This window comes from Artemia franciscana, chromosome 12, assembly GCF_032884065.1.
Source record: "Artemia franciscana chromosome 12, ASM3288406v1, whole genome shotgun sequence".
Classification (NCBI taxonomy): Eukaryota; Metazoa; Arthropoda; class Branchiopoda; order Anostraca; family Artemiidae; genus Artemia; species Artemia franciscana.
The window spans coordinates 27,807,498-27,827,456 of NC_088874.1; the positions used below are offsets into that span (position 1 = coordinate 27,807,498).

The window sequence follows — 19,959 nt, forward strand, 5'->3', positions numbered from 1 at the left end:
TGTAATTGGAAGATGCTGTTCGGATACTAAACGGAATAGATTCCTAAAAGGCGGTGGAAGCAAGCCGGAGAAGAATCTGAAAGCAAAAACCAAGCAGAAAAGTTCAAACAGCGATTTCAGCGAGAGATAATCTTCTGTGTGTTTGGTGACCTTCAAGGCATTCCTATGGATAAAATCCAGTTTCTTCAGATGTGATTTGAACGTCGACTGCCATACCATTGCGCAATGCTGTAAGTGGGGTTTGATGAGTGCATTGTAGAGAAGGGTAAGGGTTTTACGTGGGAATGTGTGTTTCAGTTTCTTCATAATACCCAGATTCCTTGAGAGCTTTAATTCTACACTATGGATATGAGGAAGGAAAGAAAGGTTTTCATCTACTATTATTCCTAAATGTTTTGCACATCCATTTTTCGGTCGTTGAACCTTCCCACGAGACGTCACAATTCCTATTATTTCCGGGTGAAGGGTTCCTACCCTAGAAAATAATAAGATGCAATATTTTTCGACATTGATGACAAGTTTGTTGGCATCCATCCACAGATAGGTCCCTTCTATGATGTTTTCAAGCTTCCGCTGGAGTGAAGGCATATCGAGTCCGCAGCCGGTCATTGTAGTGTCGTCAGCGAATGCTATAAGTTGATCTTGCTCGTTAATAATGTCCTCAGATGTTTTATCAAAGCATACGTTACAGCATTTTGGATCGTCGTGATTCGGGTTAAATAAACTAAAAAACAAAACTAAAAACAAAAGAGGACCGGGAATGGATCCTTGGCGCACGCTAAATTTCACAGTAGTGTCGTTCTTCGGGTCGTCACCAATGTAGATGCACCTATTTTGAAGGTAAGATTCAAACCATCGAAGGGCTATCCCTCTCACTCCAATATGTTGCAGCTTTCCAAGTAAGATTGTATGATCCATACGATCAGATGCTTTCTTGATGTCAATCAATATAGCAGCTGGCAGAAGACCCGAGTCAAGCGCTCTGATGTCGAATAAGCTTAAGGATACCACGAACTGACGACTATTAAAAATCCTTTTTTTTTCTAGAAACTGGTAAAGTAGTTTTTGTAAGGGTTTTTAAAGAACTTTTGAAAAAACAGAGAACAACTAATGAACAATTAATATTCGGTTTTCGCCAAAGTTGACAGTTCAACCAGCCCATAGCAGAAGACGCTTTAGATAATATGGCTTGCAACTCGGGGAGAGGCGAGCAATTTCTGAAGAAATAATGGATCTCAGGTAGGTCAACCTTTGGACAACTTCTATGCTAGTTGTTCGATCCAGGCTGAATGGAGAACTGACATCAGGAGAAGATCTATTTGCTCCAGTTTATCTGCAATTCTAGATTGGAAGTCTCTTCTCAAAAAATTAGAAGCGCTTCCAGCAACTAGTCCATGGAGTCCGCTAGGATGCCCAGGTCGTCAGCGAAATCAACATCTGAGATGATACGATCTCCTAACTTGAAACGTGAAGTCATCTCAACTAATGAAGAAGGGAAAAAAAGAGGACACGTCATTACTATAATGCTAAAAAAGTTTTTCTTTGTTGTCCAAGCCAGCGGGCTGTAAGTTTCCAGTCTGGGTTTTCGGAAATGGAATTTCGAATGGTGTACCTTTTATTTCGATCCAATATCATATTAAGGGGTTTCAGGCTATTTTCTGAAATTCCCATTGATTAGTTTTCAAAATAACATTTGACTATTAAGTTTAACCAGGATAATAGTTACACCATTCGTGAATCAGCTGCAAATGACAATTTTTTCTCACTAGCCCGTTTTTTGAAGTTTTTTTTTTTACTTTTGGTACTAAATCCTGCTTAACTTCATAAAACTTTGACGCTTAGTACAAAAAAATTGCGACTCAAATTATAAGTGGTAGGTAAAATAATCCGTTGAAACACATTTTAAATTTACAAAACCAAATAACGCTTTCTGGAGTTGGTTGATGACGATTAGACAACCTGCATAATTTAGGAGCATTAAGAATAGAAGCAGATATTTTAATCGGTTAACCACGCTTGTTAACTATTAAGGTCTCTGTGGAGCCCCTGGAGTTTGCTGCTACAGTAAGGTTCCATCTTTGAGTCCCGTATTACCAAAATACAGAACTTGTGGGTTTGACTAAGATCAAACCCACTGCACCACTACAGGAGCAAATATTTTTATGAAGCTAATCTATTCAAACAAGCTTGAGTCACGATTGATAACGTCATCTTCAAACTCCATCAGAGATTCACAGCATTCACCCTTGTTGCATATACACTAATAATAGGCCTTTATCACTATATTTCCCCCCCTATCATTTGAAAAATAAAAAAAAATACCATACAACTTATTATTGGATTCATTTCACGTTTACCGTTCACGTTTTACGTTTACCTTTACGTTTTATGTTTACCGATAGATTTGAAAAAGCAGTTGGCGTTGGTTTTGCACGGCGTTAGGCGTTATAATGGTTTGGCGTCGGTGTTAGATCATACAAGAAAAAAGAAGAAACAAAAAGATATAACATACTGCCAGTATGTGTATTTTTGTTTATACCTAAGAGCATTTTATTCTACATCCCACCATTATATTAGGAAGAATCAGTGTCCTAAAAACTTGGAAATGCTTGTTCAGAATCTATCAGCTCCTATTGATGATGAGACAACCAGAAGCAGTTGCGGTTCTGTCCTCTCCTGCGTCCGGGGCAAAATCTTGATTAGCGCCACCCTGTCTCTCACAATATTTTCATTTATAAACAATCTTTTAAATATTTTCATTTATTAAGTATGCCCTCTGCTTTATTTTAATAAAAATAAAGTTTAAAAATAAAAAAAAAATATAACCGTTTAATTATTTATTTAAGATTTTGCGCCCTTGAAATTTCTGCGCCCGGGGCAAATGCCCCCTCCCTCACACACTAAAACCAAATCTGACCAGAAGGGAGCAGATAAATCTCCTCGTGATTATTTCGTCGACCAGCTTAAGACGTATAATATGAATGCCTGGGTTTACTTTTATTGCGAAATTTTGAATTGCTTGAACGTTGTATTTCAATCTTATCTTTTAAAATTGTTTCTTGGATACATGAACTATGAACATGAACTATATGGTTCATGAACTATTGATTCCAGATTGTTAATCACCTTCACAAGAGATCCTATGGAAAGCCTTGATCCAACGAGAAGAATATTTTCAAAACTGACAAAATGTAAACGATTGGAGATTCTCAGAAACAATTCAAAGAAAAGACTTAATTTACTTGTTAGCTTTAAATATTTTAAATCAGACACATTTTTATGGTTCTGGTTGTATTTTTGATATCTTTATTTGCATTGATTTACAAACTAATACTTTTTTGCTTTGAAGCTATGCGTTACTAGTCGCTAAGCGCAGGGGTAAGACCCTGCAGATCACCTGCGTATTAATACAGTGAATAAAAAATACCAAGTTGGTGATTGATTTTTGCTAGGACTGTTAGAAAATATTATGGATCCCGTAGCCTTTGAGGAATTTATCAAAAGGTTAGAATTTATATTCCAATAAATTCATCAAAACAAATTGGAGGAATTTATACGATCTCCAAATACCCTGAAGGTCCAGCAGAGTTTTTCTAGGGGTATTGCACAGATACCCCTTTGAAAACTGGATACATATAGTTTGTTTTGATTTAGTTTTAGATCTACCGCCTGTTTAAATTCTCATATCACGCATTGTAAAAAACATAAATTTCGTTCATTCGTAATCTAAACAGTTTTGGTTTAAAAAATTAGGTTCAATTTACAGCAAACGAAGAAGGTCAAATACAGTAGATCTTGTTTCATTTTAACAAAATAAACTTTATATTTTTAATAGATTTAATTTTCAATTTCTCAATAAAATTAATTACAAATTATTCAAAACCTATATCATAAAGCTATATGTGCTTTCATAATTTGAAATTGTACATGTTTGATATTGGTTCTTGCTTAAGTATCATCTTTTTAAACTTTCTTATTACGAGAGGTGTGAACATCCTTAAAAAAATCAATAATATTAGCGATAAGGCCGCCCTGGCTAAGTGGTTGGCGCGCTAGTTCTGAGAACTCTTTGACAATGGGGCATGGGTTCGATCCCAGGTGTAGCAAGTTATTTGTCTGTGGTGTGGCTGTAAGCTCAGCCAGAGTCAACCCAGATCCAAATGGGTACCTAGAGAATTTTGGGGGAAAATAAGCAGGAAGGATGTACGAAAACTCGGGATAATTAGCTCCCAACCCCCACTGAGCGCCCTAGCTGAAAGGCCACGAAACGGAGATAAGTACCTTCGGTGTGGACCATAATGATCCAGTCCCGCCTTACTACTGCCACTACTTGGGGTAAATCGATTAATAATTACAATAGTAATAATAGTAAAAGACAAAATAATTTTAATAAAAAAAATACAACTTTCTGGGTATCAGATAAAGTCTGGCGAAGAAAAACAATGGATATTTTTATCAAATCATTTAATTACGAATTTAGCTACAGATACGGGTAATCAAACCTCAGATGTTATTTTTTTCCATAAACGAAACAATGCAACTTTGTTTAAAAAAAAATAACCAAACACAAATTTCTCCAACACCCTAAAACACAAAGACAGCTTATAGTGGCATCATAAGCTTAGAAATGAAATCATTCACAAATAAATGATGTCATCAGCAAATAAATTAGTAAAAGTCAAAACAGACTTTTAGGCAGGGCTCAAACGAGTGCAATAAATAATTATAGGCCAACATTTTGGTTGAGATAACCAAATAGAAACTTTACAAAATACAACCTAGCATTCTTCTACATAATAACAAGGAATGTGCTATTAGTGTATTGTAGTTGTTGTAAGCTAGAAAAAAAAAAATTGAATTCAAAACTGAAAATAGCTACTACTTAGCAACCTCCATCTAGAGGTTTTATTACAACTTATTGTTTATAAATAAGTGATTAACCATAATTTATAATTTGTTACATAAAAATTGTATATATGTTGAATTTTTTAAACTATTTATTTGAAATATAAAAATTATGAAACTATAATTATTATACTATAGTTTTGTTTCCTTTATATGTTGTGTTTAATTTAGCTTAATTGATTTTCCTTCCATTGATACAGGCTTCTGGACATAAAGTCGAAATATTCGGATTTCTTTATTATGAAGTTTGCTCCTTTTCTGGCCCGCTGCTTCGTTTTAAAAAATTATACCAGTTTTCTCAATATTTGTTTGCTAAATTCTATAATGTAAGTAATATAAATAAAACAATGATAAAGGGTATAATAAAAACCAATAAATTTAAATAAACCATTATAATACAATAATAATATAAAATAATAATATAATTGAAGTGGTGATTATACCACAAATATCTGAACGTTTAGCTAAAGCCTTGAAATAGCTCAGCCCTTAATATTATTGAAAAATATTGCCCAAAAACGATGTTTATTTTGGTTCAAACTAGAGAAGTTCAGTAAAAAGTAATTCTATTATATATATAGGGAACACCCAGACTTTGAGAAGATAACTAGAAAAAATTATTTTTCGTTTTTTTTTAAATCAATATAAAAATATTTTTTAATCAAGGAAGAGTGGGCATTTTTAGTTTTTCTTTTAACAAAAATACTAAAAACAGGCTCTTTTCAAATTCTAGGAGATGTAGCAATCCCCCCTCCTTCCTAATTGGTATCCTTGACTTAAACTATCTTCAACTGTAAGTCTACTTTTTTCTTTTTTCCTTCAGTTAATGTTGGCTCGTGATTTTTTATCTGAATCCACACTGGGTTTGACCCTACCGAAAAAATATTGATATTAGCTTATTTATGGTACTCGTCTGAGCCCAACATTATAATAGTGCCAAAACTTAAACGACCTATAAATCACAGTTCATCTTTGTCTAAAAGTGTATAGCGATTCTTAGATGGCGCCAACTTCTTAAACGTACTTTCTGGAGGTGTTGTCTTTTCCTTGGCAGGTTTTCTTGAACTAGATGTCTCTGGCACCTTACCATCAATTAAAGGCTGCTCAGAACTTGAAGGATCAGGTCCATAGTGAAATTCCCTGTGAAGTTTCCCAGAGTAAAGGTCTTGTAAGAAGGCTTTTAGTTTTCCCTTAACAAAAATGTCCTTGTAATCAGGGAATAGGTACATGTGGCGAAAGCTATCAATCGCAATCAGAGGGAGATCCTTTTTGCTTTTGCCCAAATGCTGTAAGGGGTGGGCGAAAGTGTTGCCATCTGCCGTCAAGAAATTTACATTTTCTAAAAAAGAAGAAGAGACTGAATGTAGGTTGAATTATATAAATCTAAACACTGTTATTTCTTTTCAATAATGAAGAAAACAGAATATTGGTCTAAACACTGCTATTAACTTTTAATAATAGGTTTCCGGGAAGTTGCTCAAGATTATTTGTTTGATGCACATTTTTCGACGTAGTCTAAAGTGAAGTAACGTGAAAGACATACACATGCACTACTTTCTACTCTGAAGTCTAAGCCTTTCTTAAGACTACTTTAATGCATCCCATAGGAATACTTCAAACATATATAGGCAATGCACACAAAGACGGCAAAATTTTCTACCCAGGAATAGGGAGGAGGGGGAATCGCCTCCCTCACTACATTTTCAGTAATCGGCTCGGAAAAATGTATGTGACTTGGCCTCTCTTGCCCTGTTGAATTTCTAAGCGAGATTCTAAAACTTCTTAGAATGGAGGAGCTTCTCTCCGGAGCAGCAGTACTTACAGGCATCGTCGCAAGGACAGCACAGTGAAGAGACATATTAGGAGACAAACTAATATGTCAGGTTCTAGAAATCTCTTGAGAAATGTGGATCCCATAGATTGGACTTTTTCCTTCGTTTGTGTCATGGATTTTTCTACAAAAGACCTGGGCCATAAATAATCTGTTCAGAAAGTATCGGCATGGATAAAAACTCTCTTTCGCTCAAGCTCTTTTGAGAAACGGCATTTGGTGGATAAGTCGGTCTGATTAACAACACAAATTCTGGAACAGATGCATGCTAGCTAAATGCTTAGCTAGAATTTGGCCTCATTACAAGCCTCAACAAGATATAAATTCTCCACAGGAAGAATTTTCCGCAGAGGAGGAAATTTCCGCAAGGAGAACTTTTGAGAGGTGGAAGGGGGGATTTTCCTTCAATTATCCTTTCTTTTGATATCATGGTAATGCGCAACGGATAAGCTATTACCTAAACAAAGTCCCAATATTATAGGGAAATTATTGCGATACACATTTGAGAAAAGAGCCTTCTATGGTTGGCAAAGTGGCGGAGCCTCCAAGGAAATGTAATATAACATTTAAAACATAGAGATGGCTCTTAAAACATAGCTTATCTCCCATACCTGGCGGCATGGGAGATAAGCAGACAAAATCTGTATCATGTCTATTATAAGTTAATCTGTCGATTTTCTATTAACTTTATGGTTTTTGAATGACCAGGAGAGAGTAAGTGCTTTTTTTTGCCTGATGGCAAGCAGCTTCAACCCATTCAAGATTTTGAATCAAGATCAAGGTCCCAAATTTCATACGTGGTTTGATAGGTTTCTGGGGGGATAAGGAAGAGATATGGGTATGGAGACTTAATATTGTTAATATAAATGAGCCCCCAAACTGATTCGGGGCTAAGGCCATAAAAGTCCTTCGTGTCTACACTAAAAAAAAGCACAGCTAGCCATTGGGTATTAGTACCCCATCGGGCATCGCATTTCGACATAGGGCTTATCTATCCCTTTTTCCCCTAATGTAGAAGTACCTTCCTGGATGGTGACAAGGTGTCAACCTTTGTTTTCCACCATTCTCAGAGCCCTAACTTCAGGCCATCTTAGATAGACATCGCTTGTTCCTCAAAACAGAGGAAAGATCAACCATCACTTGCCGGCCATCAGGGGATGCAGTAATGGATCCTCAAACCAATAGGCTTCAAATCAAATTGCTCCTCAAGGGGATTTTATTGCACAACAGATGTCCAGCCCGCCTCCCTCCCTGGGCATGAGTTTGGCAGCACTTACTGGCTTCAGTCCATCCAATCTTGGCAGCGTATTCTACAGAATAGCCTCCCTCATGATGAGACATGGACAAGATGGGCGGTAACTGATCGTGACTGAAATTGGGAGTAGTAGGACCCTACTGCTCGCAAGGGTGCCACAACAAGGTTGCCATCACTACCCCAAGTAGGCTTATAGTATTGTGAAAGGGGTAAAGGTACACAAAATTTTTTCTCCAGTCCTGACAAATTTTTTTCTTTTGGATGCCTTTCATCCGTCAGGCTTTGTGGAGATTTTTAAGCTCATCGTATGCTAATTTTATTAGTTTAACGGTCATTAATTAATTTAATTTAATCAAGCTAATTTAGGCTTAAATATAAGCTAATTTGATTAGTTAAATCCAATTAAATTAATTTAAGCTAAACATAAGCGGACTTAATTATTTTAAGGGTAATTAATTAGTCGATTTTAACCAAGTAATTTAAGCTAAACGTAAGCTAATCATATCAGAGGTAATTAATTATAAAACTAACATAAGTTTGTCGTAAACAGTACTACAATAGTAATTAATTAGTTTAATTTGGTTAAATAAATTTAAGCTAAACATGAGCTTATTCAATCACTTTAAGGTTAATTAACTAGTTGACTTTAATTAAATTAATTTAAACTAAACACAAGCTGATTTTTTAGTAATTTAAAGGTAATTATTTAATTCATCACACTAATTTAAGCTCATCCTAAGCATTAGTTTAAGGATAATTGATTATTTTTATTTAATCAAATTAATTTAAGCTAAATGTAAGCTAGTTTACCTCGTTTAAGGGTAATTAAATTGAATTAACTTAAGGTAAATGTAGCTAATTTAATCATTTTAAGAGTAATTAATTAGTTGACTTTAATTAAACGATTGTACGCTAAACGTAAGCAAATTTAATTAGTTTAAAGGTAATCTATTAGTTTAATTAAAATAATTATAAGCTAAACATAAGCTAATTTAATTAATTTAAGCTAATCGTAAACTAATTTTATAAAGCTAATTTTGTTCACTAAAAACTGACTAAAAAACTTTCCATTTATGTCAAGACTTACGCTTATCTTCAAGTAATTCATTTTGGATAACTTCATAGTATTTTTTCACGCTCTCATTGTCATCTGGATCATGAAAAAGGATTAGGAACGGAAGTCCTTCTTCAGTGAGTTCTTCAGCATTTTCAAAAGTGATCTCTCTAACCATAGGGACACACCTCTCTTTTGCCCATGTGGTCAACTCATCTAGACTTTCCACGTTCCCTGCAAAAGAAAAGCTGAACCAATTGGCTGCAATAATTCAAAACACGTTATCATAGGCAGCGCATTAGCGTTGCCTAAGTAAATTGTGGGAAAAATGCATTATTTATTTATTTATTAATTTTTTTTTAGACTAGGGCACTTCGTATTGAAGGAGTTGCCGTAAAAATTCAAAAACGGCTCATTCGATTGGAAATTGAAAGGACTAGTGTCCTTGTTAATAGTCGAAAGCGATTACCCCCCTCTCACGCCCACCATTTCCCTAAACACATTCAATCATAATGTTGAGATAGCCTTTTTGTTCAACGTAGTTGAAAGATCCGGAAGTTATGTCTCTGAAGATGACAACCCCCCACAGCCCTGAGGGCAAGGGTTATAAGTTATGCCCTTTTTAAACACCTCGTATTTTCCCGAAATGCATCTGGCAGAAATTTTGAGATAGCCATTTGTTGTCGTAAAAACTTCCAAAAGAGCTCAATCGATTGAAAATAGAAAGGGCTAGTGCCCTATTTAATAGTAAAAATGATAGGAGGGCTCCTAACTCTCGCCCGTGCTCACCATTTCCCCAAACACATCCAATCAAAATTTTGAGATATTTATTTTGTTCAACGTAATTGAAAGATCCGGAAATTATGTCTTTAAGAATGACAATCCTCTCACAGCCCTCAGGGCAAGGGTTATAAATTATGCTCTGAGGGTACATAAGGTATACATACAAAAGGTGAGCGTAAAAACTCCGGAATGGGCTCATTTGATTGGAAATCAGATGCTTTAGTGACCTTTTTAAGATTCAGAGTGATCAAAGGGTGGATACCCCCCACACACCTTGTATTTTCCCAAAATACATCTAATAGAAATTTCGAGATGGCCATTTGTTGTCGTAGAAGCTTCGAAAACAGCTCATTCAATTGGAAATTGAAAAAGCCAGTGCACTTTTTAATAATCAAAAGTTATTGGAGGGCAACTAACCCGCCTCCCATTCCCACCCTTTCTCCAAACACACCCAATAAAAATTTTATGATAAGACTAATTGAAAGGTCCGGAAATTATGTCTTTGAGGATGACAAACCCCTACCAACAGCCCTGAGGGAAAGGTAAGTTAGGCCCTAGGGGCATATAAAGTATAAAGTATAAATATAAGGTATATATCTTTGATAACCCCCATACCTTCTCAAGACCAGAACATAAGTTGCACTTTACTGAAAAAAAAAAAAAAAAAAAAAAAAAAAAAAAAAAAAAAAAAAAAAAAAAAAAAAAAAAAAAAAAAAAGGCTGTGGATTGCCTGTTTAGTATGCACATTCTCGTATATATTCCTTAAAGTTTTAATAATTTTTAACTTTTTCAAGTTCAAAAAGTTAAAACATTTTAAACGTATTTTGTTTATTTAAAATCATACAACAAATAGCCGAGTCAAACTCAAAACGAGCAAAAATTAACACGAGTAGGGCTGACAATCCCCATGCCTTCTCAAAACCAAAACATAACTTACACTTTACTGAAAAACAAAATAGATTTAAAACGTTTCACTTTATTTTTACTTGTTTAAAATATTTTTATTAAACATAAGAAGGGGGAAGTCATCCCCCTTGTACTACAAATACAGCACGAGTGTCTGGTGCTCTTTTTAGGAGTAACAAGAGATTGGGAATCCAGTCAAAATTTCGAGACAGCCAGTTTGTTCAGCATAGTAGTACGGTCCAACAACTTTGTCTTTAGGGATATTAGCCATGTCATCCCCCAACAATTATGCAATTCGCCCATTATGCTTTAAAACTAAATATTGCTTTAAAAAAAATCAAAAGGTATTGTGTTTATGGTTGCCAATAAGACACCTTAGCAATATATCAAGAACAATCGGGGGTATTAAGTAGAAACTTTTTGGGATACTACTATTACTACTTCCGCTCTTACAATTTGAATAAACAAAAGAGTGTAAATATATCGAGGTTGTCAAAGAGCATAGGTAGAATCTTTTGGGAATGATATTAAGGTTTATTTTTCAAATCATACATACAAATAGTAACCCATACGATGGATTATTATAGAAGAAAACTGAAAAAAAAATACAATATTATTTTTCCATGAAAAAGACTATGTCAATAAAAAATGAACAGAAAGTAATTCTAAAAACTTTTTCCACAAGACAAGTTTTTCAAAGAAAAGTAAAGTACCCCAAGTCAAGAATGAGTAGAAGTAAAGTCAAAATAATCTGAAAACAAAATACGTTTAAAATGTTTTCACCTTTCTTACTTTCATAAATGAAAAATATCAAAACCTTATGGAAGAAATGTCAGTATATGTCAATTGAGCAAACAATCCACCGTCATTTGTTTTTTGTTTTTTCAGTAAAGCGCAAATTATGTTCTGCTCTTGAGAAGGCATAGGAGTTATCATTCCTAATCATGCTAATTTTTGCTCGTTTTGAATTTGACTCGACCATTTATTTTTATGCTGTTCGTTTTGAGTTTCATTAATTTATTGATAGTGATTTGTGATAGTCTTACGCTTGGAAGATTATTTGTATTAATCTTTGCTCATTCTCGGCTTAATGGAACATTTTACTTTTCTTTGAAAAACCTGTCTGGTGGAAAAAGTTTTTAGATTAATATAACATTAAAAGGCAACATAGTTTGAAAATCCATCCTCTCAGCCAAATCAAGCTTATTCATAATATGTTAATGTAAGATTTTCTTATTTCAATAATTATTTTTCCTTCCTTATTCAAAAGCAATACTTCAATTATTTGCAATATTTTCTTATACTTACAATTATTTTTAATTATATTATATTTTTAATTATAATATTTTAATAATATATTTTAATTATACTTACAATTATTATTTCAATTTACTTACAAAATAAGAGGAAATCACGCCAAAATTCAACTTATCATACCTTCTGCTTAACTGGTTGTTCACAAAAACTAAGAAAAATCATTTATTTTTGTATATGTATTTTTGTTACTTTTGTACGAGCCGGGCACAAATTTCAGGGGCGGAGGTTCAAACTGGATACTACTACTCTTGGATCTTGAAGGTAGATACAGCTTAAAATAAAACCTCAGTTCTTAAGCACATTTTCACAAGACAGACACCTACTAACTAACAGCAGTAAAAATATACTTTACAGCAGAAGTACCAAGGACAGTGAAAAATGAAATCTGATGATTTGAATTGGCCAAACAAAAACTTACAAAACCATAAATATGTATCTTTAAAAAAGGAAAAATTGGGAATTAAATTTTTAAAGAAAAAAGACCCCCATTCCCCATATGCCATTGGGCAGTTTCTGGTCTTTGCAGGCGCCAAATTCCAAAAAAGGAAACGTGGGTGAAAACTCAGAAAAAAACAAAAAACAAGCTAAATTCAAATCATCACTGTTGGTCTAAAGATAGTATCTCACATTTTGGAATTTCTGGAACAGTTAAAAATCGTTTGCTAAGCTGCATCCAAAGGGAGTATCAGCCCGGTAATGTATCTTCCATCACACTTTAATCCACCAAGTGGCGTAATTTTGTCAAAATTCTGGGGGGAGGGGCAAATTTGGAGCTAATTTTCCCAAATCAAGTGAAAATGACAGTGAAAAAACTGACGTATTGGTCTGGATAATTGAATTATGCAGGCTTATATTAGTTTTGACAAGCTTTTTCGCAGAAACTAAATTTCAATTAAGGGGGGGGGGCAAACTGAGGGCTAGGGGGGGGGAAACTTGGGTCTGGAGGGGGCAGTTTCCTCTTGCCTCATAATCCACCTGATTTAAATTACCCTGCTGAACCTTCCTTTGATAAAACATTGGCAAATGGTTTTCGGGCAAATAGTTTATCTGATCTCCTATTTGTATCAAATTCGCATGGAACGATTGCTTAATTGATCAGCCGCCTTAGAGGTCAATCAAACCTTGCAGGTTGACAGAACAGGCCGATTGAACTGTGAAAGTGGTCTTAGCAGAATATTCAACTAAAAATATTGGTATTTGGGCTTGATTTTCAGTAAAGTAATTTTTTTCCTTTGTATAGTTCAAAGGTACCAATTCACGAACTGAATAAATGAACTGAAAAATAAAAATAAAATGAATTTCAATACAACTAAATCTAGAATAATTACAAAAAAGGTTTTCCCTGTGTGAATCAGGGTATAGGGGGGATTAAATTTCCGATGGTAGGGAATTTGCAGTGGGAGGAGGGGGCGAACACACCGGACATAGGTTTCATGTCGAAAGTTCACTTCACCGAACGACGTTCTGTCCGCTGGTACTCATTTTAATAGAAAAAGAATGTGTAAATGTAAGAAAATATGTAATATACGAAAAGAAGGTGTAAATATAATAAAGAATGCGTATATTCATACCCATAAAAGTTTCATCATCTTCTGTAGAGCGAGCTTTGGCAGGGCGAAAGCTAATTATGTCCGAACCAGGTGGATGCATCATACGAACAGTTTCCCTTGAAAAGAAGCATTATTTTTCTAACATTAAAGTATATATTATAAAATAAAGTATTCCGATATCACATAAAATATATCTGATTGATAAATTAAATGAACATGAATTGTCTATACAAGTGCCATTTTTCGAAAATAAACGGCCAAAGTAGTTTGCTGGAGCCAGGGACATTTCCAGAATTTTTTCGAGGGGTGGGGTTTACAAAAGAATTTTATTGGAGAGAGTAAGAAGGGGTTCACAAATACTATTTTTTGGGAGGGGGTGGGTTTCGGCGGGGGGGGGGGGGAGGGGTTCAAACCCCCTACCCCCCGGATGTGATCTTGGTTGAACTAGACCATCACCAAAATTCTTTATAAGGCTGAATGGGCTGAAAAAACTTTTACATACTGTGCCTGGTGGTTATTTCCCGGCCCAGAACAAAACGTATGTGCGTATAGGAGTATCAATCATAAAGAGGTAGGACAACGCGAGGATCTTGATTGAAGGGGATAATAATACATAGTTTATGACTATAAGGTGCTTGCCCCTGACAGAAAAAATTAAGTTTTGTCAGACTTTAAATTTCTGATAAACATGAAGTAAGCTTTTGAAATTCAAAATAAAATTCGACCGGCTCGGTTAAAACATTAATGCTACTCATCATGCCACAAAAGCCTGTAATTGACGTCAATATATTGACGGTAATATATGCCTAAATATTTTTATATTATTTTCAATATTTTTAGGCAATATATGCCTAAAAGAACACACAGCTGTGTGAAATAGAGTACACACATACACACAAAAAACAACAAAAAACAAAAAGCTTAAAGAATGTGATGCAAGAATAACTAATCTGCTGAACTGTAAATGGATAAACGGTGTTCAACGTGTTTAAACTGAAGGAAAACGACCATGACACAGATCAGCCACAAGTCAACAATTTAGGTCCTCCAGAGCCGTTAACGGCGCATATAAAGTCAAATTGACATTTCAGTTGCTGGCTCTTTTTTTACAGGGATAGATAGCAAGTCTGTCACCTATCTTGCACCAACGAAAATTAAACCCTGGGCCCCATATTGCCAAACAGAACATCAACCCGACTGTGCTACCACAGAGTAGAATTTGTCAGATCTTTACAGGCGTGGGGAGGGGAGGGTAAGGTGGAATCCGATCGCAATACCTTTGGATGAGGTCCCAGACACTTACCACTCTGCTAGACGACTCTTAGCTGTGATTAAGGGGTTCGGGTATTCCACATTATGAAACATTTATTATTAATCCATAAGGGCACACAAAGCAGAAACTTTACATGCCAAAAAAAATAAAGAAAGGACAACCTTCTAATCAGAAAATATCTTCCAAAAAGGAATCCGTGCAAGAACACGGGGCATTACAAACACGTCGTAAACGCAGGAAATAATGAGTCCAGGAAAGAATGTGTCGAGCTTTGTAGCAAAAAAAGGCAGTCTAACGATTTCATACGTCTCTCACTTGAGAAACGTACGTTACATATGTACGTGAAACATAAGCACATGAATGGGATTGCCCTTGCGGATTTCAAATTATCATATGGTGGTAAAACGAGATATATAATACAAAAACAAAATACCGGTTACCTAAAGACCAATTCACATACATGCTTCGCTAGACATCAATGTCAAGGCATAATCGTTATCTACCAGTCATAGTCTACCGCCAGTCAGTCGTGAGGGTAAGTGGTAATAGGTAAAAATCGATCTATAACTAGAACACGTGTGAGCAGGCATTCACTAGACACCCTTAGAATTACCGATAGATTTACCAAAAGGACCGCATTACATGTTCCGGAGATTTCAGAACGTTCCCCACTAAACTAAAACACATTACAAAGAGATGCGACAGGTTGATATTATAAACTGTTAATTTGGAACTGTAAAAATATTAACATAAAATAGCTTTCCTAATCAAGATTTATGATTAGCTGTTACTCCTGAGCAAATATTAGCTTATACCAGCTTAAGATTTAAAAAAAATGTGACTCTTTGATAGAATGTTTGGTTATACATTCTATAAGGTTAAAAACCCAAAGCAGTATCTGACAATTTCGTAAATAGTCTCTTGCTGTCCTTATAAAAGCCATCTTGCGAATCTTTATCCACTGACAGAATCATACTAAGCGACAAGTAATTTTCTTTATAAATTAAAAAAAGTTTCAACAGAAAGCCTCAAAACTTTTTATCATTCTCTAAAATTATGAAAAATTTTACGTAGACCATTTAGTTTCGGCCACGACGAAGAGTACGGGAGACTGAAAACAAAGGAAACTTTGTTCCCGTACAAAGAGTACGGGAGACCGAAAAAAAAAGAAGTCAAATTCCCCCCTAAAAAACGTCATCTAGCGTTGCCCAGCAAAATATATCCTAAAAAACTATTTTGGTACAAATATTATTTAAATAAAAGAATCATTTGCCCGTATTTTATTTATTTCTTCTTTACGCCTAATTTACATTGAATCGAAGACGAAAGTTTAATTTTTGCCAAAAATGAACACAAGTAATTTCTGGATTGTTACCTCATTTTTTTTTGTTTTTATTTTGGCAATACGTTAATCTTTTATTTTCAGTTCAGTTTTTTTATTTTACATGAATCGAAGTTTATGCACAGTTATTAAAATTTATTCAATCGCATTTTAACTTAATTGAAGCGCGATTGAACTTTTTCGCGTTTTACCAGCTAGCAATGCACTGTGAGTGGCGTTAACATTTTATGCTTTTCAGTTTTGTCTTTTTGAGCATCAAACAATAAGTTTTTTTTTGCAACCCAAGTTTGAAATGTTACACACATCTCAAAGCGTAAAAGATTTCTTACAAATAATTTCCCTATCATGGTATGTGCGAAAGCATACAACTAATAAACACAACCCCCTCCACACCACATTACAGCCAAAAAAAATATGTTTAATTTTCAAAAGCAACACAATCATCGTTTCACCCTGATCCAGGAATGGTTATGATAATCCATTTTAGACTTACAAGTAAATAGTAGTGAAGAAAAAAAAAAATTATTGACAAATTGAAAAAACGTTAGAGAACCCCGTGAAAACGGCAGCAAATCGAAATGAAAAGTACGCCACTGAAATTCTGACGCCTGAAAACCTTTAGATTCAGGTTTATACCCCTCCAGTTGAAGAATCGAAGAAGATCCTATTTTAGCTTCGGTAGTATTGAGATATTACGAATCACATTTTTTTTTGCGCTAGCAGGCGACTGGAGACATTTTAGAGAGAGGGCTCATTTGAAAGCTGATACTCTCAACTTACCACTTTTATTATAGTTGCTTTGAAAGCACTAAAGTAAAAATCAATCTAATCACAAAATTGAATGTTTGGTGTCATTTCGGTATTATACCAAAAATGAAAGTACACAATTAGGAATGGTCATAAACTCATAAACAGAAGTTTTATTCTCTTATGCGGTCTATTCGATTCATTTTCATGTTAGCCATGTTTCACGTAGCCGTGTTTCATGGCTACGTTAAATAATTTGCAGCGTTGTCACATAATGGGGTTAAATCGATTTCTTTCACAAAGAAGGAGAGATTGTTACCACTATACTACCATTACTACAAATAACTCACTGCAGCACCAATTCGCCTGAGGCCAACACAGCTACACACGCTCCTTCTCCATCTCAATTCATTTAAAGTCTCCCTCTTTACACCCTTCAAAGAGGGTCCAGTTTCAACTAAATCCTTCCATACGACCTCCTCCTACCCAATTTCGGGAAGAACTGCTTTTCGTTTGGCCCTAGATGGTTGCCCGAAAAGGACGATCTTTGATAATCTATCGTACTTCATCTGCAGAACGGTTCATAGCCATCACAATTTTTCTTCTCTAATTATATCTCTAGAAGGCAGGATAGAACCACCGTTTTCGTACAGCTTACTGTTTGAAATAAGGATATTTACATGAGTACCCAAAACAATTAGTAGAAAATCCCTCTGGAAAACATCTAATAAATCCTCTTCTGTCTTTCGGAGTGCCCATACTTCAGAACCCTACTTGACCACTGTCATCACTTTAGCTGAACATTAAAACAGGATAATTAAGTGTAACCTGTCGACTAAAATAGACCGAAGTTACTCAAATGTAGCGCGGCTTCCATACTTCAATATGGCAATTAAACATTATAAAAGGATGAAAAAAATTTAATTTGTACCATGACACATAAAGAGGTTACAGAGAAGTCGAACGTCATCATCCTTGCACCGTTAAAACTGGATCCTTCAGTTCAACTTGGGCGATGAAACGCACTGAGGCTATTCGAAAGCATTAAGTCATTTCATTTGTAATGACAGCTAAATATATAAAAGAACAGAAAAACCTGCGCAAGGAAACCTGGCTGAGTGAAACAACATTGGGGTAAGCTAGTATTGTTGCTATGGCAGCACGTGATATAGGAGTTTTTTTTCCAGTGACAAACCAGACCCTTGGAACACGATTCAAAAATATCAGTGGAAAAAAGAAGTTGTCAAAGGATTGTCAAACTGCAAACTGTAAACACACGAAATGTTTAAACTCAGGTAACGACCTGGAAAACTATAATTTTTTCGACCTCTTTTTCCTCGACTCACAATTTTTTTCAATTATGCACTTATAAGTCAGGTCAATTTGGTATTTACGTTATGTAAAAGCCCAATTCGTTTTGCATTCTTCTTTTCACTTATATTCGCAAATCCTAAGAAAAATTAATAATTAAACTTTGCTTTTTAGTACATTTTCGAAATGAACTAAAAAAAATAAAAAAAATATATAGTTATTCTTTCGGAGTGAAGTTGTCAAATTCACAATATTAGTTAGAAACTCAAGATCCAAATTGCGAGTACAGCATTTTCATGACCTAGTTTGTTACTTAAACGGCAAAATTATAATCCTGATTATGGATATGCCACTTTTAAGTGGCATAATGGCTCACTTTTTGCCTTTTTCTAAGCTTAGATTAACACAAAATCCTTGTTTAAAAAAACTAGAAAACTGAAACGAATTGCTTTGCTGTGTTAACATGGTTCTACTAAGAACTCTAAAATACTTACAACCAAAGTATTGCTAATTACAGTATTGACTGTGGTAGGGAAAACACAAATCGTATTATTATCGAAAGTAATAACGATATGGCCACAAGATAACCAGAAACGGTCCCAATGCGAACTGTAAAAACACCAAAAAATGCGGAAGCATTAGTAGAATATGTCTCAAGTCACGGAATTCCAAAGGAAATCTTGACAGATAATAAAACCAATTTTATATCAAAATATATATTCGAAAATTATAAGAAATTCAGGATTTTAAGCAAGTATTCACTACTCCATTCCATCATTAGACAAATGGAGTGACAGAAAGATTTAAAGGAACTCTAATTAGTACAATGCGATGTTTTGCAAGCTATGATGTAAATCTGGGGGACAAAATGCTTCCTTATCTCCTTTTTGCACATGCAGAAATCCCACACCCGGCCACAAGTTTTTCACCATTCGAATTATTATACGAGGAAAATCTTAGAGGAGTACTAGAGGATATCCTAGAGGAGTAGATATACTAAAGGAATCATGGAAAGAGAATGAGAAAGGCGTAGAAACAGTGATAACACACTTGCTATCGCTACGGAAAAAAATAATTAATATCATTAGCTTGCCAAGTAAGAAGAGTGAGAATATTAACCAGGATGCGCGAATCCACAGAAGGAGATGAAGTCCTCACATTGTTACCGGGCGGCATTAATAAATTGGAAGTAAGATGGAACGAAGCATTTAAGGTTAGAAGAAATCAAACGATGTAAATTATGTGATAGAATTAGACGGGAAGAGAAAAAAGGAGGAGATGCGATCATGTGAATTTTATAATAAAGAAATTGAATAATGAGAAAGAAAATTTCAGCCAAAAAGATTTGCAGATGCACTGCCTCATGATTTCAACCTCAGAAAACGACGACGAAAGCGGTCCTCGGGACCAAGCTGAAACACATATAAATACCATTGAAAGAATTTCGTTGCAGATTAATCTGAGCCAGGCTCAAAAATACCAATTAACTAAGTTATTCATGGAGTTTGCGAATGTATTAACAGACCGAATCTGAAAAATAGAGGAGGTGGTAGATAAAATACCGGTAAAAGAAAAAAACCAATAAAACAATACGCTTATCGTATACCAGAAGCTAAACGGCAGGAAATGGAAAAAAGAAATAGTAGGAATGCTTCATTTAGGGGTCACAGATCCATCAAACTCAG

At 35.0% G+C, this 19,959-nt stretch overlaps 1 protein-coding gene across 2 annotated transcripts in view; it reads right to left on the reverse strand.

Annotated features, from left to right (window-relative positions):
• Positions 1-4,447: 4,447 nt before the first annotated feature.
• LOC136033942 (endoplasmic reticulum resident protein 44-like) overlaps positions 4,448-19,959 on the reverse strand; it is a 50,134-nt gene continuing 34,622 nt past the window's right edge. The window contains exons 6-8 of one of the 2 annotated variants that reach the window (XM_065714963.1): positions 13,623-13,717; positions 9,079-9,279; positions 4,448-6,244 (exon numbers count right to left, since the gene is read on the reverse strand). In XM_065714963.1, coding sequence (XP_065571035.1) covers positions 5,865-6,244; positions 9,079-9,279; positions 13,623-13,717 — 676 coding nt within the window. In that variant the 3' untranslated portion in view covers positions 4,448-5,864. The remainder of the gene's footprint in view (positions 6,245-9,078; positions 9,280-13,622; positions 13,718-19,959) is intronic. The other variant, XM_065714964.1, reaches the window with a different exon arrangement.